The 21,294-nt window shown below is 48.0% G+C and overlaps 1 protein-coding gene across 1 annotated transcript in view; it reads right to left on the reverse strand.

Annotated features, from left to right (window-relative positions):
• Positions 1-21,123, reverse strand: part of USP35 (ubiquitin specific peptidase 35) — a 29,217-nt gene extending 8,094 nt beyond the window's left edge. The window contains exons 1-5 of the mRNA XM_076328436.1: positions 21,109-21,123; positions 9,684-10,380; positions 8,481-8,616; positions 3,827-3,956; positions 2,321-2,422 (exon numbers count right to left, since the gene is read on the reverse strand). Coding sequence (XP_076184551.1) covers positions 2,321-2,422; positions 3,827-3,956; positions 8,481-8,616; positions 9,684-10,365 — 1,050 coding nt within the window. The 5' untranslated portion in view covers positions 10,366-10,380; positions 21,109-21,123. The remainder of the gene's footprint in view (positions 1-2,320; positions 2,423-3,826; positions 3,957-8,480; positions 8,617-9,683; positions 10,381-21,108) is intronic.
• Between the last annotated feature and the right edge of the window lie 171 nt (positions 21,124-21,294).

A 21,294-nucleotide genomic window follows, 5' to 3' on the forward strand; every position in this document is an offset into this window, starting at 1 on the left:
GCTCTGCTTTTTAATTACAGCATTCCAGTGGCAACACCGACAAGAAGCAGAGCCGTGCCTTAGTGTCAACAGCAAAATAAAATATATCACTGTGGAAAAGAAAAGAGGAGATTCAGATGCTGCCAGAAGTGGTTTTTGCCTTTAATAGCGGAGAATTCATGAAGCAGAAGTGTTCTGATTCAGTCTTCAAGTCTTATGGCGCTGATGCTGTGCAATGCTTGGAAAGATGCCCCATTACTTCAAGAAATGGTAATGGGTGCCACGTATCGGTGACAAGTCACACGTGGGATGGGGCCCACTGAGTCCAAGGGACAGTTAGACACCTGCTCAGGAAACAGCAAGGGCTGTTTAAGAATATATTCCCTGTCCTCCACTGCCTGAGCCCTCCGAGACGCTCTCAATGCAAAGGCTTCGCCTAACACATCCCAAAGCCAGAGTGGCAACAGCTGCAACCCCTCAGCTGAAAGGGCAGGAACAAATGTGGGGCCGTATCTTCTAAACCTGACACTGAAACTACATCGTAAGCCAGTCTGGGTCAACGTAGCCCTGCTCACTTTCCTGCCCCAGGCCACCCCCCCACCTCCTCCCCTCTCCTTCTCCAGGCAAATGCAATAGTGCAGGTTTGTGGTTGACCCAGACCCAGACCAAGCTGGGCAATACTGACCATCACGATTTTCTGCTAGGTTAGGTTTCACCTGGGCTCCTTTTACAACACAGGTCAGCACACGGCCGTACAAACGGCTCAGCGCAAGGGAGAGTGGCTGGGAGAAGCAAGTGGTCTAAGAGCAAGAGCAGGGAAGAGGGGAACCTCCTCTTCCACCTGCAGGGCTGGCAAACACCAGGTTAAAACGACTGCAAGAGCAATATAGCCACTGCTGATGAGACCCTCAGTGTGGCTTGACAGGCCATCCAATATATTTGCATTAACTGCATCCCTGGCTGGTGGGCTTTGAAGTTGGGGATGCACTTGCCCATAGATACCACTCCTCCAGCTGGTAGAGCACCACAGAAAAAAAGCAGAGCATGCACACATTGCACACATTTCAAATCTGGAAGGCCCAAGCCCCAACCAGCTTTGTACTGATTTATCCCCAGAGATGAGCCATCCAGCTGATAAGCCTCAAGAGAAATGGGAGGAACCATCAGAGGAGAAAGCAAAGCCTCACTTGTCCTCTGCACCTCGCTCTCTGTCATAGGGTGGTTGCTCTGTCTGTGGCAACCAACTCCTTTTAGGCTCAGGACTTGCCTCCGCATCTCAGCACCGGCTCCGCGGTGCCCAAAAAGCTGTTTGGGCTGCAAGAGAGGGTGAGCAGCTGCCAGGACAGGCTGCAAGTGGATGGACAGGGTTGGGTTTACATCACTCAGTGAAATCAAGCAGGTGAGGGAAATATTCCGCAATATCATAGAATAATAGAATCATAGAATCATTGAGGTTGGAAAAGACCTCTAAGATCATCGAGTCCAACCGTCAACCCAACACCACCATGCCCACTAAACCATGTCCCTAAGTGCCTCATCTACTCGTCTTTTAAATACCTCCAGGGATGGGGACTCCACCACTTCCCTGGGCAGCCTCTTCCAATGTTTAACCACTCTTTCAGTAAAGACATTTTTCCTTACATCCAATCTAAACCTCCCCTGGCACAACTTGAGGCCATTTCCTCTCGTCCTATCGCTTGTTACTTGGGAGAAGAGACCGACCCCACCTCGCTACAACCTCCTTTCAGGTAGTTGTAGAGAGCGATGAGGTCTCCCCTCAGCCTCCTTTTCTCCAGGCTAAACAATCCCAGTTCCCTCAGCCGCTCCTCAGCAGACTTGTTCTCCGGACCCCTCACCAGCCTCGTTGCCCTTCTCTGGACACGCTCCAGCACCTCAACGTCCTTCTTGGAGTGAGGGGCCCAAAACTGAACACAGTGTTCCAGGTGCGGCCTCACCAGTGCCGAGTACAGGGGCACGATCACTTCCCTGCTCCTGCTGGCCACACTATTGCTGATACAGGCCAGGATGCCATTGGCCTTCTTGGCCGCCTGGGCACACTGCCGGCTCATGTTCAGCCGGCTGTCGACCAACACCCCCAGGTCCTTCTCTGCTGGGCAGCTTTCCAGCCCCTCTTCCCCAAGCCTGTAGCGCTGCATGGGGTTGTTGTGGCCCAAGTGCAGGACCCGGCACTTGGCCTTGTTGAACCTCATACAATTGGTCTGGGCCCATCGATCCAGCCTGTCCATATCTCAGCACCTTAGGCTCCCTCCCACCCATGTTGCCCCATGGCATGGTTACAGTCAGGGTGATGCCCTCATCCGAGTGCCGGATGCAGCCTTACCAAGTGAAATGCCTCGTGGGAGTGCTGGAAGCTCAGCAGCATGTACTGCAGGACGGACAAAGCCCCCTCTCTCACAATGGGGTACAGCAATTTGGAGAAGACCTGGTGGGGGAGGGAAAAAGGCAAATGAGAAGGCAGGATGGCACCACAACACGCATAAGGAGGGGCCAGCAGGAAAGAGAGGCACGGGGCATCTACCACGGCTGCTGGTCTGTCGCTGCTCCACGCTGGATGTCAAAGCAAGCAGCCTACAGCCAGTCCTCCAGAGTCATCTCCTGTCCAGAGCACGGCCTCAGGGCATCCGAAAAATACCGTGTGGGTTATCCTCACTCTTTCAGGCCTGTGCAACGCCTGGCACAGCAAGGTGCAGAGCTCTGTAACACCCCTGCATCTCCGTACCTCCTGATGGACAAGGCCGTGAAAGCACAGAGCGATGCTAGATTTTCTAAAATGTGCCCCTTCTGTTTTATTGTGATATTTGGAACTTTATCACCAACCTTTCAGGCAAAGAGATAGAAAGCAAAGGCCTTTTTCAAAGGCTAAGTAATGATATTTATCCTACTTTACAGAAAATGGCGTACATTGACAATGCCCTCTACCCCTTTCAGACCATACTTCTGAGAGTTTCCAAGAATCACATGTTGTTTTAAGGGCTGTGTCCCTTTGTTATACATTAACAACGAAAGGAAAGATAAAGAAAAGCCAGAGATGCTTGGCTGCTCTCCCACTGCTCAATGCACATGGGGACAAAGGCAGTTATTGATAATGTTCCAATACTGATAATTATGGCATTGATAACTTCTATGGTGACTTCCACTGGAGGCTTAGCCAGGTGTTCTCCCCATCTTACGAAGGAGGGAACAGCAGGACCACAGCACGGAAAATGTGTTTGAAGTGGCAACCAATTTGAGCGCTTGGTCACACGGTTTTCAGAGACCAGCAAGTACTCACTGCTGAAAGAGGTGATGGCAACGGCAGGGGGGCTTTATCTGCGCTAGTAAATGAACTATGGCCAGGGCACAGGCTTTAAAACTGACCTGTGACTGTGTGGACTGTTAACATGCTCACTGGTATGTATTTTGCCCATGCCAACCAGCACTGATCCAGGCACAGTTGAAGGAGAGCATGTCACATTCCCAAAGGCAGGTTCTACAAGAGCTCCATAGTTTGGGAAGAAAACTGTTTGGTTGGCTTGAAAATCCTTGGCCTGTTTTATTTCATAACCTTTACGACATCGGTACCTTTGCAAACAAAGACCTAAAGAACTGCAGGTTGTTCTGGAGAACATCATTCCTGGTCGCAAAAGCAGCATCAGCCCACCACCCCATACACAGCAATGCAGCATTCGTAGAGGGTACAGGGGGCACAATGGTCCCTTCAAAACCCTTTCTCTTTTCTGTACATCTCAATTCACATCTTATCCTCATTCGGTTGAGAGGCAAGAAGACATCTCAGGTGCAAGGAGAAGTCTGTTGTTCACTTTCATGTTTAAAAGAGCCCACTGACCTTTTCAATTTTCGAAAGAGTAACTTCGATCAAGATGCTGAACTTTTTCACTGCAGCCAAACCCTTCAGCAGAGCAATGATCCACTTGTCTATGTTCTTTCCGAGGGGCCAGGACACCCAGTCGATCATCCTGAAATGAAATACAAACTCTTAAAGTAAATTTAATGCACATACCGTGAAAGCCAAGCTCTGCTCTGGGTTAAACCTCCTCCAAATTTGTGTCCAGTCAGTGGGATGACCAAGTAAGAGATGGGCTCCACATAAGGCATTTTACATGTTATTCAAAGCACAACAGAGCCTGAAGTTGAATTACCCCAATGTCATCGGCATGCTGTGGCTCATCAGAGGACCTGACCCAAGTCCGTAGAAGAAAGTGGGGATTTCTTCCACTAACTTCAGTCAACTTGAGTTCGAGTTTTTAACATCAGTATGATGTTCTATATACCATAGCTCTGCTTTGTGGATTTTCTAATATATCTTCCAGAGGACGCCCTAGAAGGACAACCTCTGTTTTTAAAGAATCATAAGGCAGATCTAAAGGCGTACTGATGGATATCTGTATCTGCGTGAGGTGTTGATCGAGGCCTCTGCATTGTCGCCGTTGGAGAACAAGTGATACTCGTATGATCTCTGCATTGTTACTGGTAAGGAAAAAACACTCAGATTCAGATCTTTAAATTCTCTGTGTGGGAAACATTCATTTCCAAAGACACATTAAAATAATACTGGTAACCCTAATAGAAGCCAGATATTCCTGAATGTCACAGCTGACAAATTTCTTCTATAGTCATTCAACCAACATGTTGTCATGTTTCTGTAAGTAATAAGTACTTTACAGAAGTCACTCATAAAAAAATAACCTCAGACTGAGTGATGACAGGTTGTTTCTGTTTAAATTAAATGTTAAACAAAAATGGGAAGTAACTAAGGCTTGGGATCTCCAAGGGTCAAACTTTGCTAACCATTTCAGTACCTTTGATTTGAAGATATCCCAGATCTTCAGTCTCCCACCTCAGTCCAGCTATCTTACCCAGTCAGTCCCTTTTGTTTATCAGTCTGTATCTTGTGCAAAACATATGAAGGGAACACAGATAACTGACCACCACAAGGCAAAGAGCAGGAATAAGTGAAGTCTGCAAGGAACTGGAAAAATAAAAGGCTAGCCAGTAAAGAAAGCTTGAAGAGCAGAATATGTTGGGATGTTGAGAAATACCAAAAGTCAAGCCAAGTTGGATAATTAAGCAAATACCAGAAAAGCTTCCACAGATATTTGCATCAGAGGAGAATAAGGAAAGCCATGCTATCACCGTATACGGAGGATGTGATGGTGATTAAAGATATGATATGGCCTCTAGATGTTACTTCCAAACTAAACACATCTTCTGCCTCCATTTTCAGCAAGAGGAAGGAATTGATCAGGGTGACAAAGAGGAGGCAGATAAAAGATTTGAGAATGGAAACAAGAGCAACAACAGCTGATATAAAAACGAAACATGAAGAGCTCATGAACTCCAAGCAAGAGGAGATGATTTTCATCATGTAAGATTCAACTCTGGTGAGTTTTAATGGCTCTGTTAACTTTGGCGTGATGCTTTATGTGGGAAGAATAGGAAGACAGTTCCTATAATGAAGACAGGCCATGAGGGTATGACTGGAAAGAAGGGATGGTGTGTCACAGGGTGTTGCCATAGGTGCCAAAGTTAGGTTTGTCAGGATATACGAATTTCTAGTCAAAGGGCAGAAGTAGATTGTATCTGACTGGATATCGGTAAGGAGGTTACAAGCAACTTTCTTCAGGATCTAATGGTGTTAGCACAAACATCCTGAACATGGCTGTGAAATTTGTGATGATGCAAAGCTGAGAGGCACCATCAACACAAGAGGAGGATCAAGGTATCACAAGGAAGACCCTGAGGTTTAGAGACGTAGAACTGGGAGGAAATGTATTGATTCAAAATGCATGCAAGGCACAAGAAATGGATGCTACGTGACGGTAACTCCTCTGCTTGAAGGCAACCAGCCAGACACCAGGTGACTAGAAGTTTCCAGTATAACTGTAGCCGAGGAGAAGACCAGCACCATACTGTGGTGCAGAAGAAAGGGTGTTTTCTACGGCAAAACAATGACCTCTCAAGCTGTTGCCTAAGGCCATGATGAACCGCACCTGGAACATGGTGCACAAACCTCACCATCCATGTCCAAGACCAATGAACTGAAGTGGGAGCAGGTGTTGAAAAAGCCTGTTAAGGTGATCAGGGAAATGAAGAACCTTTCCTGCGAGAAAAGCTTAAAATAACCTGACTTGTTTAGCACAGCGACGGGAAAGAAGAAAAGGGAAGGGGCTGCTCTGCCTGCAAACGTTGAAGGAATAAACACCAGGGAGGGAAAAGAGTTATTTCAGCTAATTATGTTGGCATAAGATCAAATGAACTATAAGATGGCCAGAAATATATATAGGCTGGCTATTAGAAGAGAGATTCGAACCATTAAAGCAACCCAATGGTGGAACAGCTATGAAAGAAGAGCAGCAGGAGCAAAAGCCTTTCCTGCTTTGAGGAGTGTAGTTGAACATTCATGAAAGGGGTCTGTAATGTCAATGCCTATAAAGCAGGGAGATGGATTCAGGGATCCAAAGGCGCCTCTTCACCCTATCTTCTTTTACACAGGCATAAAATAGCCTTGTCCACTACAAGCTGTTTTTTACCAGCACTAGTGCCTAAGTTACAGTCCTGCCTGCTGCCTGCCTGCGTTGCTACAGTAGGAAGAAATTACATTTTAAATTCACATTGCACTTTCCGCATTGCAAGATCCACAAATGTTTTGGAAGCCAGGGCCCTAATTTTCCAAAGGAGCCATTGATTTGGTATGCTAAACTTCTAAAAGTTCAGATCCTGATTTCCAGAGGTAGCAAGTGCCTGCATCGCTGTGTGATGGCGGATGACTTCTTCATCTGGGCCTGGGCTCTTTGAAACAGATACACCCCCAGGAAAAAAAAAAAATTAAAAAACCCAAATCAGTGAGTACTTCTGAAGTCATGGGTGCACATTAATAGAGTTTATCTGAAAAGAGGCAAACTCTAAAAGAAACTCTGTAAAAGAGATTGTTGTGTACACTTATACCAGCAGGTGCCAGGCTTGCTTTTTTTTTACCACTGTTTGTTCTTTAAACGCTTGATCAGAAGCTCCACCCCACGTCCAGTTTATTCCCCGGCTACTAACTCCCAAACCCAAACTTTGGAGGAAGAGACTTCTGTATGTTACCAGTTTGTCAGGGATCCTAAGCTGAAAGATCCTTTCAACTTGCACGTTTCTCTTCGATTTTCTAGGCATGGAGCACACACTCATTGAAAGGCCAACAGTTGTGCAGTTTTCTGGGGCACCTGTCTGCCATAAACACGCCGCCAAAACTTCTGCATTTCTCCTAAGTGATCTTAATTACATTTTGCAGGCTCTGCTTAATGTTTGGCTATGTAATCATTTACTCATCCTTCTGCGTGACTAAGAATGTTTTAAGGAATGATGCGATTGATTTTGCAATCTCTATATTTAGACACTGGAGCTCTTAGAGGATTTATTGCCTGGAGCTCGCAGCAGCAGGTTCCCAGAAGGAGAAAAAGATGGAGAAGAGGGTTAAGAACTGAACTGATAACTTAATCTTTTGTCTTGGGTTGCTCTGGACTCTGGGAAAACCATGACCTTCCCCAGCAAATCAGAGAAGCAACCCCTTTCTGTATAAAGTTCCCATCAGGAATAACGTGTGTTTCTGTCATGTAACCTTACTGGGGGGGGGGACACAAATCCTGTAATAAGGAGAGCAAAAGAGATGCTTCCAGTGAGATCAAGTCACATCAGCTCCCTTGGGTTAAGTGCGTGTGCTACTGCACATGAACGTCACCCATTTCTCTAAGGAAAGCATGGGTTGAAGATACTCCTAAGCAAGTCTGGAGCAAGGCACTGGAGCACAGAGGAGCTGTAGGACTTGGACACAGTGTGCAAGGAAGATCTGGTGATGCCAAAGAGGGCACTGGCTCTGCAAAGACCAGGTCTAGCATGTCAGGTGGTATTTCACCCACTACTCTTCATCATGCCTTGACGAGGTCTCCATTGACTCTGCCTGCACAGAGGGCAGGGAAAAACATTATACAGCACCAAGATCCAGGCCAGCAGCACCACATTCATCTGACAAAGGTCAAGGTGGGATCATTGAAACAGTTGGGCATGCCTCCCTCTCCACGATTTTTAGCTGTGACTGGTGATTTAGGATGACGTCCTTCTGAAGGGAGTCAGGGGTCAACATGAAATTCTGTAAAGGAGATTTTGTGAAGAAAAGGCCCTCAACAGCTTCTGGAAAAAAACCCAAAACTCTTTAAGATATCTTATGTTGGGCATCCCATAACACTACTTATTTCTAAGAAAAAGGAAATCAAATCAAACCAAACAAATATAATAATCATCATTGGCATCAGCCTTTATTCTAGTTCTCTAGGACTTCAGGACTGGAAGGACCCAGAAGTTTCCCTTTTCCCCACACACTCCTCACACGACAGCACCAGCCAAACTGGTTGGGATAAAACCACGCAGAGGAACTGAGTGGAGCTTTGTGGCAGGTTTTAGTCCGAACTGAGAATGACGTTCACTAATGCAGCTTCTCCTACCTGCCGATGGCCGTCATCATTTGCACATCGGAGATGCTGTCATCATTGGTTAGGTTTCTTATGACGCCATCCATGAGCTCCAGAGGGACAAACTGGACCACACTGGCCAAGGCATTGGATGGCACTTCCTGCTCCTCTGCAAGACATGGATGAGCGCCAGCAATGAAGATGTTAGTCACCAGGAAAACCAGGCACATGAGGTCATTTCTCGGCTCTAAAAGCCAAATAATTTCTGCCTATGTAAATGGAGCGGATAGTCAGCTGGCGTAAATGAGCAATGTGGAGTCTACACTGAGCTGTGCTAGGAAGACAATTCCCCAAATCCCAGTGTAGCACGTAACGAGGTTGGGTCATAGCAGATGGGCTGTTGCATAAAGCCACACTCAGCCCAAAGGGAGCAAGAGATCACAGGCACAAGAACATTCTTGGGCCAACCCTGGGTCCCCGATTCCCTCTGCATGCTCTCTTTATACTAATTACTACAAATAATTGCAATGGGATGCAACTGCAGGTTTGCCTGCCCGGAGCACCTTCCAAAGGATGAGGCTTTCACACAGAGGGCACTGAAAAACCCGTCCCCTCGTGGGCTTAGGAATAGCTGGAGCAGGAGCTCACCTGCTGGTAGAGAGTCCAGCCTTTCATGGCACTGGTACCTCCAAAAATCTTCTGAGACCCTCTGCAATAACCTAAAGACCCCAGAAGTTGGATAAATATCTTCTGTCCCACCTTAAGATGCAACCACCCTCCAGAGAGACAGTAGGGCTTCCTACCTCTATATCGGTGAGAAATAACTCCTAAGCTTGTCCCTAGTTTCTGGTAAGGAGCAGGCTGTGGGGTCCCATCAAGTCAGCCATAAGAGAGCGACATTTCTAAAAGCTTTCAAGTCCCACTCTAACCAGCTGCAGATAAGGTGCTTTCCGTTAAGCCCAGCTGATGCTGGGAAGTGCTGAACACACAAACTTGTGCTGCAAATATTTCAACTCAATTAACAACTCCTGTGTACAGACTCTGTGTGGTCTCAGGGTATATTGTTTTCCTAGCTTAAAGCCCCGGGTAACTTTTAGGGATGCTTGTTTATTATATTTCAGCTGCGGCTGCATTTCTGGAGTGGACGAGAACCACGCAAGATGTCAAACTAATCAAATTTGACTTCGTCAGAGCCAACGTTTACATTCCCAGCCTTTTTTTTTTTTTTTTAATTACCTGTTGAAGAAATGATAGTGAACAGCTCCTTCAAAGAGGGCAGGATGGCTGAGGTCTGAGCCCTCCAGATCCTCTGCAGTAGACCGCTCACTTTGTTCACCTGCTCCAAAAACTCCATGATGTCTTCTTCCCCCTCAGAGACGCACTGGAACTGCCCGATGCACCGGATCAGCTGCTGACAAAACAAGACCTGGTGTTTGCCCGTGGGAACGCACTGAGGATGCTGGGTTAAGAGTTTGCTGATCTTCGCGCACTGCTTGGGGCTGGGCCTCTCACAGACTTTCCGGAGCACCTCGATCCTCAATAAGCTGAAGATGCTGTTTGCTGACGGGCTTTCCAAGACGAACTGCAGTCCTAATTGGATATAATCGAGTACGTAATGGCTTCTCTTCCCCAGAGGTCCATAGCCTTCCTGGAGGAGACTCAGCAGGAAGCGGACATTGAAGAACTCCTCAAATTCCTCCGGGTGGTAGTGGCCATAGACCTCCAAAACCTCTTTCCCGATCTCTCTTTTATACTTGGTGTCCCCCGTGAGATAAAGCTTGGTAGACAGCTCCAGCATGGACCAGCATTGCTCACTGTCCATGGGCTGCTTCGCTGCTTCAATGACGCGCCTCACAAGCCCTTGCTTCACGTTGTTGGGGTATGAGGACATCACCACGGCTTCCAGTATCTTATCCATCTCTGCTCCCAGCTGCTGAAAGAGAGGAACAGAGCAGCAGATTAGTTCAAGCAGGGTCTGCTGAGCTTTCAAGCCCAGGTTGGCAAGGGAGGTCAAAGAAGCAGAGCTTGAGAGCTGTCTGGGACCACTATGAAGATGATAATTCTTTTGCTCTTTTCATGGTGCCATTCAGAAAAGTTTCCACGCTGGTGAAGTTTGACTGAGACTAAAACCCCCAGACAATGAATACACAAAAATACAGAACTTCTTCAGACTAATCACAAATTTGAGCATTTTTATCTTGTAAACAACAAACTACAATCTTACACTTGACCCTAGTGATGGATGAGCTCCCTCTCCTTGATGGGTTCAGCAACTCAAGATGGTGCCCCATGTTTCACAAAATCGATTCCCCGCTGGAGACAGCCTGCCACAGACCCACGGAGGGGCTGAGTGGGGAATTAGGGGAGCCAAGGTCTTCCACTGGTGTCTGCTGGCTCAGGTGTCCTCAAGAGGCAAAGATGCTCCCAAGGATTGTCTTCACATTCAAGGAAGGCAAGAAAAGCCCTGGGAAGCAGAGGTGGGATTGCAGCCTCTCTGTGCAATAGCAGGGGTGTACGTTCGACATTTACGCTGTGCTGCCAGCCACGCCGGTTGAGTGGTGCAGTCTTGGCTGCTCTCCAGGGACCTGCTGCATTTGTATGCAGGACCAAAGCGAGGGGGGAGAGAAACTGCAGAGTCAGGCAAAGTTTCCCATTCGTCACGGCCCGAATTCACCAGCAATAAAGCGTTAGAGGAGAGAGTGCTTAAAAAAAGCCCTAAGGATTTCCCTGGAAGAGCTCAGAACAACATTTATAACCAGGTGTTGAATGCACTACTGCACGAGAAACCCCGTTGCAGAGTGATAAAATTAGACAGCCAGGATTTCTTAAAACTTATTACAGGGACTATATAAATAAAGGCTCACCCACAGCAGGTCCCCCTGGTGCGATGTGCTGCACAAATACACGTTTGGGGAATATCCCTTCCTGCCTACAGCCTGAAACCATCCATGGGGGAGGGAGAAGGAAGGTATGTATCATCTTGGTTACCTAAATGAAGAATCAAGGCAGGACAGATCCATCCACGCTCATGTGTGTCTGGCCAGAAGAATAATCACCACCTTTCTGTTCCTCAGCCTCCTAATCTGTGCAATGAGGACACCATGCAGCAATTCCTAGCGGGGTTGGTTGAAACTTCCTTCGTTAGCACTCAGAAAGCATTTGAAGCTTTTCAAATGGGTAGTGTTATATTAATGAAAAATATACGCGCAGGGGGCATGTACCCCAAGTATGGTTTTCACAGATGACATCCAGAAGGGACCTCACAGGGTGCCATCCAAGGACCATCCTGTCCCTGGAGCAAGCCTGTATCTGAGCCAGAGAGTATCTTTTCTCCTGGTAAACAGATGCTTGCTAGTGGAGAATGAAAACCCATGCCAGATACAAACCTCAAGCTCTGGCTCACAGCTGCTTGGCTGGGAAGCCTTCCCACTCGACCAAACATCACCTCTTCCCATCATTGCTTCCCCCACAATCTCACAGGATGGAAAAAACCATGATAGATGCATGGCCACCTCCCCATCCAGCGATGACAGCAGCCTACGCTGCAATGGCTCTCCAGGCACCACCGTGGCCTTTCTGTCCCCTGCCTGTTGACTCATACGGTCCTCTGCTCATGCGCTGGATTTATTTTTCCCCATCAAGCACCATTGCTGCCTTCCCTGCAACAAGCTATGGCAGAGCTAATGCTCCTCATGACATTGTTTTCACAGGATAGAAGACATAAGCAGGAGTCTTGAGGGACCAGCCTGCATTAAACCAGTAACAAATGAGGACAAGGTAAGACGAGAGAATAAAAGCCCACGGGTAACGTCTTTTCACCTCAAACAGAAAGTACCACAGTGCCAGCAAAGGCTAAAAGCCAACCTGGAGAGCAGATGGGGCTTGCAGACAGACCAGAAATCAGGAGGAGCAGTTCTCCTAGCTGTAGCTCAGTGGGCACCTTGGCCATACAGAGACTGGCACAGACCTGCAGTCAAGCTGGTACCCCCTTCACCTCCTCTCTGCAGCTTCACAGCCTGAGTCCTGACACCCCAGACATCTGGCAGATAGAGAAGGGATCAGGAGGAGGCAGGAGGATCTACAGTGCTCACTGGCTGTGTGTCACGGTTACGTGGTTACTTCCCTGGAGCAATCCATGCTGAGCCTGGCACAGCGGAGTGGAAACACCACACAGTCAGGATGGTCAAAAAATGGCTACAGACCTTTCAGACCTAACCCCATAAACACCACAGTCCACAGCCCACTGGCGTACGTGGTGTTGGGTGGCCTCGCTGCCCCTCTCAGGGGTGATGGTTGCCCACTGCTGTCCCCTGTATGACTGGGCTTTTAGCTACTTTAGCATTGCCAAACTTCACCCAAATTTTCAATGCAAAGAGTCTACTTCCATCTGAATTTTGAGATAAACTTGCAGCTCCTGAAAGGGCTTGGTTCTTTCTCAGGCTGATCACAGAAGGGGACGTGAGGATGGGTCACCCCAGCCTTGCTGCCTGGAGTGCAACTAGGTCTCATCTGACATAGTGCAGCGAGGACAAGGCTGAAACAAACTCCCCCCATAGTCAATAGACAAACAAGTCCCAGTGGAGAGTATCTAAGGACTGTAAAGGCAAACCATCTTCCTCATCAGGAAACGTCGTAATGTCTCATATTGACATTAGGACCTTGAAGACATGCAGGGAGAACCACCTGAGTCGACCTTGTGGTGGAGGGTCCACGCTCTCCTCACCAACGAAGGACTTTACAGTACGAGGTCAGGCTTTAGGTAACACAGTCCCACCTACACCTCTCTAACTACCCTGGTGTCAGCAGGAGGGGACAAACAAGCCCATGTTTCTGTTGTGTATTAGGGTACACCAAGCTGCTCCCTGGGTGTGGGCCAGACAAAGCCAGGATGGAGGATGCTAGCCAGGGAGGCCCTAAGAAGGAGGCATTTATAATACATATTACCATCTTAGAACTATATTTAAACAACATTCAAGTTGCTTTGTAGTATGTAATAATAAATATTACAGTCTTAAAACTACACTAAAAGAGCATTCTACACTAAAAGATCATTCACATGTCAAAGGTTAGGAATTAAGATGGCTAATTCAACCCCAGCACAGCTCCAGATGCTTTCAGAGAGATATTATTTAAAGGATCTCATATTAACTTTTTTTTTTCCCCCAGAACCTGCCTGGAGAATGAATCAGGGTTTGCAGTGAAGGAGACTGTTGTCTGTAAGATCACTGTCTCATTTGTTGTAGAAATTGGAAGTGTGTCATAAATAACCCAGGGAACTGCAGGAGAGGGAGGGACAGTTTCATTGCTGGGCAGCCAGACGCTGCCTTGGAGATCTGGTCCCCGGCTCTCCTCTGTTTAATACTGAAATAAAGAGACTAAATATTCAGATAATCAGGCTTCTATAGTGAGTGCTCCTGAAGTGGGACAACCTTTCTGCACTTCATCTTCCTCACTGGCAATAACAACTCACAGAAAAGTTTGGAGGATCGGCTCATTCCTGCTTGTAAAGAGAACCGAGTTCCTGGAGCACACGAGGATGCTGTAGAAGGTCAAAGAGTTAATTATTAATCTGAAGAGCCACTTTAAGGTTCCCATCTGCTATGTAGCTCACATAAAACAGAAAGTCCACGACATGAGCTTTGCAGTGAATAAGAAAAAATCACATGAAGTGGCACAACTGTTCTGCCCCCCCGGTGAACGATTGGCAGGAGCAACATGGCTAAAATAGCAGAATCAGGAGGGAAGGGACCTTGGGGGGGTCTCTAGTCCAACCCCTGCACAAAGCTGAAATCAAACCAAGCTGCTCAGGGCTTCGTCCATTTAGGTCTTGAAAACATCCCAGGGTGGTGATCATACAACCATCCTGGGCAGCTCACCCCAGTGCCTAATTAGCTCATAGTGGGAAGGTTTTCCTTCTTTCCAGTTGGAAACTCTTGTTTCAATTTATGTCTGTTTTTTTCTCATTCTCCTGCCATGCATTGCTGTGGAAAAGCCTGGCTCCATCTCCTGAATAACCCCCTTGTAGGCGCTGGGGGGCTGGTATCGGTCAGTCCCCAACCTTCACCAGTGCAAGGGGTTAGTCCATCCTGGGTGAGTCCACGCTGGGTTAGTCCATCCCAGGTGAATCCATGTCAGGTGAGTCCATCCCAAGTGCAGGACTTCTTCGCATTTATCCTGGTTGAATTCCACAAGGTTCTTGTCAGCCCCAGCCTGTCCTGGTCCTCCTGTATGGCAGCCCTGCCCTCAAGCGTATTGACTATTCCCCCAAGTTTGTTGTCACTCACAAATTTGATGAGGTGAATTTCATCTCCTCCTCCAGGTTGTTGATAAAAATATTAAAAAGGAAAGGTCCCAGGATAGTTCCAGCCAGTTTCCTACCCAATTAGCAGTCCACCCATCTAGACTGCAGTTTCTCTTGTATCTTTGATAAAAGGATGCTGCGGGACACCATCTCAAAAGCCGTACTGAAATCAAAGAAGACAGCCATCCACTACTCTCCCCTCATCCACAGATCTACCAGTCCATCCTTAAAGGCCACCACGTAGGTCAAGCATGATTTACCCTTGGTAAATGAATGCTGGTCATTCCCAGTCACCTCCTCCTTCATGTGCCCAGACACAGCTTCCAAGAGGATGTGCTCTGTGATCGTCCCAAGAACTGAAGGGAAGCTGACAAAACTAGGTTCTCAGATAATCCTTCTTGATTTTTTTGAAGATGTGCTAGAGAGGGAGATGTGTTTTAGAAGAGGGAGGGATGTCTTCCTATCTCATCCTTGTCATGCAGTTGCTCAGACCTACAAAACTGTCCTGAAGACACTCTCCGTTCCACCTGGCAGATCAACGAGTGTTGATGGCGTTAGGTACCACACCCTGCATTCACAAATACACACCAGGGTTCACAGTGCTTTCTCCCATGCCCCCTCAAAATAAAAAGGGGGCTGTAAAAGAGAGCAGCCCTGGCTCCAGACTCAAATTCTATCTAAAGCCACAAATAAAATGAAATATTTCATTGACATTTGCAACCGGTGTTGCTGACCATGAGATGTGTCCCTGCAAGGACAGATACCCAACCATGCTCTAGAAACCAGAGAGGGAAAAGGAATTTAAGCAAAGAGCAGCATCGACCAGCTTAGCTTCACACTCCAAACTGAGTAAACAGCAAAAAAACCCCAAAACCCAACCTCAGGATGAAAAGTCACCTTGGGCTTTGCTTGGGTCTAATCTTTATGATCTGTACTGTTCAGAGGTGTCCTGCCTGAAGAGAAAAGATATTTCTCTTCTGCCTGTGTTTTTTCTTTAATTAGGATTCATTTCAACTGAAGTCTATCCAACTACTTCTAAATCAATTCATTCCCCTAACCCTGCCAGCAGCAGATTTCCAGTGAAGGCTCCTTAGTACTTTTTTGCAGAATGCAGTATCAGTTCCCACACCCCAGATCTTACAAAGCTCTGAAAACACTGATCTGAGATGCACCTTACCTTTAGGAAATCTTGGTAATAAATTCAGCACATTTCCTACAATGGCATCATACATAGTTTGATAAATACCACTAAAGGAGGAAAAAAAATCCCACCGTCCAAACATAGACTGATAAATAAAGTGATTTGCTTCTTACTTACAAAGAAGAAGAAGAAATCATGATCTACTTCCCTGAATTCTCTGGAGGTCTGGAAGTACAGAAATGAGACTCACCTTTTATTGTCCCTAACTCCTACTGAAATGGTTTCTTTTATGTCAGCCAAGACATTACTGTTATTCTTGCTGCATCCCCCAGGCAGCTAGGCAATTAGGGCTCAATCCTGCAGCATGCTGAGCTGCTGCAGGATGGAAGGGAGCGCACACAGTGCCTTGCTAGAGCACAAAATACCGCACAAAAAATACTGTATTCTCTAAAATTTCTACAAAATTTGCCATGACTTGGTATACAACTTCTTAAAAGGACCATCCCCTGTTGTCACACACTTCTCTAGGTCTGTTTTCCAGGAACATCAAAGTAGTTGTGTCCTAACGATTTTTTTGCATTGCAATTAATGTCCCCTTAATTCATAGGCAAAGGGGATTTTTTTTTTTGGTCCAAAGTACCTGCCTGTTCATCCAGCCAAGGAGGGGAAACCACAGCCTGCAACTCATCATTACCACATCCAATAGATACAGCCTGACCAGCAGGTATCGGACAGTCACAGGCAGTCATTCTTATCGCTTCCCTATGACTATTTTTCAAAAATGCTAAAAAGCCCTCTAAATAACTAGGAAGAAATTGCGATTTCCCTACAGAGTTGGAAATCATCAAACAAAGGCCACTGCTGAGCCCTCATCCATGCTACTGCACCTCCTACTTCTGCCTCCCCGTGATCTAGTATAATTTACACATCTGGTTAGACTCTTCATTTAGCTGAGATCTAGTTTTTCTAACTAAATAACCTTAATTAATGTAAGTGATGTGATTCCAATTCAATGATCTTCTGTGTATACGTCAAGCACTCACAGTGACTTAATGCTGTGGTTTCTACCTCGAGTCCTCCCAATGACACAACTGCTGCTTCGCTCTTTATTTCTTTCTTCATTATTTCACATCCAGTTACTCATTAGTCTCTAAAGCCTCAGCCTCCCTTATACATTGTTTGCACTGTAATAACACCTGGAGGCTTCAACTGAAATAGAGCCCACTGGCCTACAAACTATATCTGTAGGAATATACACAAGGGAATATATATCTCACTTAAGCAACACGGCAGATATCAGTCACGCTGTTGTAGCAATATGAAACACTGAGGCACATCCAGATCAAACCATTTGCTCAAGGAGATGCGATAGGTTGTGGCAGAGCCAGCAGCCAAACCTCTCCAGACCTTGCAAATACATCAACGGCAATGCTCCGCCTTACTTTGCTCGCTTCAGCTGCTATCCGAGCTGCACCCAATAAAGTGCCATGGCAAAGCAGAGGATCAGGTCCATTTTTATGAGACCTGGGCAGAAACTCAGAGCTAATAACTGCAGAAAAATCCAGTTTAATACCCCTTTAGAAACAGAAGTGAGACTCTAGCCATCTGCAGTCGTAACAGGGAAAAATCGCCAGCACAGAAGCCTGGCCAAATTTTTTGCACGTAATTATAATCTGCCTTTCTAAATTCACCTTCTCTTTTCAAGGAGATCACATATTCTTCACTTCCTGTCCCAAACTGCTTTCCAGGCACAGATTGCACTTGTGTTGCGTGTCTCCTACTCACTAGAGCTGATTACTTTTGGCTGGCAAGGCTCTTCGTGCTTTCTTGTCCTCTGTTGCTCTGAATCAGAACCGCCCTTTAGTACAGCACCGATGGAGATTCGCCTTAAGCCACAGGCAGTAGCAGATTTGGAGCAGGAGGTTGTCCCCACGCTCTGCAGGACCTTCCAACCTGCTCGGCAGCTTTCTGTCCTCTCCAAAGAGTAAAGATTTATTTGAGCGTTGTCACCTAACTGGACTGTTGGCATCTTGCATGGCTTTGCTGTTCATCAGGAGCTCCACCTTGGGAATAGCGAGTTTCTCTCGTGTGACCACACACTTTTCTAAGGGGTCCCTAAAAAGTAACTAACTAAAAGACATCTATTTGCAATCAGCCTAAATTTACCATATAGTAGTCCCTACCTTTACTAAAATCTGTTGATGTTTTAGATCCACAGACCGCTGCGGACCCTCTTCCTTTCTTCTGCAGCACCACGTATTTCATCAATTCCTTTTTCCTCTAAAACATTATAAATATGTTTGACCGCACCATACAATTCTATCAGCCACCTCCAAGTGACCTGCCACGGCCATAATTCATGGACAACAGTGCTGGACTGGCTGCCCTACCCAGCTATCTTAGCTGCCCTGCTCTCTTATTTCTCCAGTGCTTCTTCTTTGATCCCTTTGGTGCACACAACTCCCCCAGTCTCTTCTCTTGCTCTGTGTTTCTTGCTGTTAGGCACTCAGTCATCAAATAAAAAAAAGGCTTTGGCTGGATGTCAAAGCGATCAGCGCAGTAATACCAAATAAAGCCCAAGGCCCTAACATTTCATCCTCTCTTTCTCCGGACAGACTCCTCCTCCCAGCTCCGTTCCTCCCCTCCAGTCAACAGCTACATATACGCATCTCTAATATGTACCGATATCCTTTCCTAACAAAGCATCTCAAAACCATCACTAGCGTATTATCAGCCATCCTGGTATGGATGCAGAAAGCAAGGGGCACAAGGAATTAAATTCCTCTCTCCCATTGCCTTGAAAACCAGCAGCAGAGAAAGGCACATAAGGCAGGACTTGCTCTAACCACTAGACCAGCAGTGACAAACCACTGGCTTTATGGCGAAGCACAGCACCAACCACAGAGAAAAATAACCCACCCCAGTTGCTTTTTAATTTTCTGAATATATTTGGCATTGGATGCCCAAAAGCTTTGTCCCGCCCGCACTAGGTAAGTTTTCCCGGGATGGTCACTCCTCCTCACATCCCCCAGATGAACATATCTTTCTTTTCTTCCCCCAAAAGCCTTCGGCTCCTTCAGAGCTCTCAGCCAGGGCTGTGCTACCCTACTTCCATGGGGCTTTATGCTAGGAGCATCCGGATCCTGCACTGACCTTCAGACCAATGTCCTTTCTGTTATCATCCCTGGAGACTGTAAATACATCTCCTCCGGAAAGCTGGTTGTTTTCTTGAAGGTATTTATAGCATTAACATCACTCTTCTTTCTTCAGATTTCTGTCTGCTTTTGTCTGTGTATAGAAATTAAACCCCTGGATACAACCCAAGGAAAAACCACGTCCTGTTCACCAAAGCGTACTGGACCAAGGGCCGACACTGCCGACGCTGGCTGGGATTCATCAGACACTGCCTCACTGCTTGGAGATACAGACATCTCCAATTTTTTGGTGGTGCCTTCAGGAAAAATGGGATATGACACTCGTTTGAGACCTCAGTTTCCCTCCAGCCCCCAAGGTATTTGGCTTTGCATCAGCCAATCCAGAAACCAGGAAGGCGAAATGAGACCGTAGCAAACTTTACGGACCCGATCACAAAGATGTTCAAGGCATTTTGAACCTCCTCCCCAGGTGAAAGCTCAGCCCCTTGCTACATCCTTTCAGCCTGAGGTAGGTCTTAGAGTTGAAGTTTCTCTGCCATGAGTCCCGTGATACAAATACAGCAGGGTACAGTTTCGTTCCCAAAGCATTTTGAAAACCTCATAAAAGTGACAAATACGCAAGATGTCAACGTCTGTTTTTATCCTTTAACACCTGCAAAGTCCAAGCCAGGGCAGATTTAACCTGGAAGGGTTTTAGATCTGGACGGCTCTGAATTTGACCCTCACTTTTAGGGCTTTTTGGCTCCCTATGGGATGAGATCATCCCTGGGTATCTCTCCCCAGGTCAGCTTCCCTGGGGAAAAGCTCAGCCCATCTTGGCCAGTTCCTCATAACAAGATGCTGCCTTGTAAACAGGTTTGCAAAGCCCTGCAGGCACCGGGGAAATGCACACACACCCACTTGCCAACATTGCTCCTGTATCCCTCCCTCCAAGCATCCTCCTGTAGCCTGACCCTCAAACATCCAAATCCTCAAGCATCCCTCCTCCAGGGTTCCCTCCTGCATTCTGACCACAGAGCATCCCTCTCTCTCTGAGCATCCCATCGGGAATCCCGACTCCTGAGCATCCCTCCTGAAGCCTTCCCTCCAAGCATCCCTCCCTCGAGCATCCTTCCTCCATCCCAACCCCTCGAGCAGCCCTTACTGCAAGCATCCCTCCTGCACACCTCCCTCCAAGGCCTTTCCTATATCCCGACCCCTGAGCGTCCCTCTCAGTATCCCTCCTGCATCACAACCCCCAAGCTTCCCTCCCTCTGAGCATCCCAGTTCCTGAGAATCCCGACTGAATCCCGACCCCCAAGCACTCCTTACTCCCAGCTCCTTCCTGCATCCCGAACCCTGAACACCCTCCTGCATCCCTCCATCTGAGTACCCCTCCCTCTGAGCATCCCTCCTGCACCCCTTTCCCCAGCATCCCTTCTGCATCCCTTCCCCCGGAGCAGCCTGACGCCCAGACACCCCTCCTGTACCGCTTCCTTCGAGCATCCCTCCTGGACCCCTTTCCCCAAGACTTCCTTTCTGAATCCCGACCCCCGAACACCCTTCCCTCTGAGCATCCCGACCCCCGAACACCCTTCCCTCTGAGCATCCCGACCCCCGAACACCCATCCCTCTGAGCAGTCCTCCTGCACCCCTTCCCCCGGGGCATCCCTCCCCCCGAGCATCTTGACCCCCGAGCAACCTCCTGCATCCCCTCCCCAGCCACCCCTCCTGCATCCCTCACCCCCGGCAGCCCTCCTGCACCCCTTCCCCCGACCAACCCTCCTGCATCCCTCACCCCGGCCACCCCTCCTGCATCCCTCACCCCCGGCAGCCCTTCTGCATCCCTTCCCCCGAGCATCCCTCCTGCATCCCTCACCCCCAGCAGCCCTCCTGCACCCCTTCCCCCCGACTAACCCTCCTGCATCCCTTCCCCTGAGCACCCCTCCTGTATCCCGACCCCAGACCACCCCTCCCGCATCCCTTCCCAAGCACCCCTTCCCAAGCACCCCTCCCTCCGAGCACCCCAACCCCCGACCTCCCCCCCCCCTCCGAGACCCCCTTCCCCTCCCTGCCCCGCGTTACCTCCCGCCGTGGCCGGGCCGCGCCGTGCCCGTCAGGCTGCGGCGTGGCCGGCTGCGAGCCGCAGTCCTGCGGGCAGCGCCGGGGCAGGGCCGAGGGCGGCGGCGAACTACAAATCCCAGCGCGGCCGGGCCGGGCCGAGCCGCGCCGCGCCCCCCGCTTCCTCCTCCCGCCGCCGCCGCCGCCGCC

The sequence above is a fragment of the Aptenodytes patagonicus genome, chromosome 1, assembly GCF_965638725.1.
Source record: "Aptenodytes patagonicus chromosome 1, bAptPat1.pri.cur, whole genome shotgun sequence".
NCBI classification, from domain to species: Eukaryota; Metazoa; Chordata; class Aves; order Sphenisciformes; family Spheniscidae; genus Aptenodytes; species Aptenodytes patagonicus.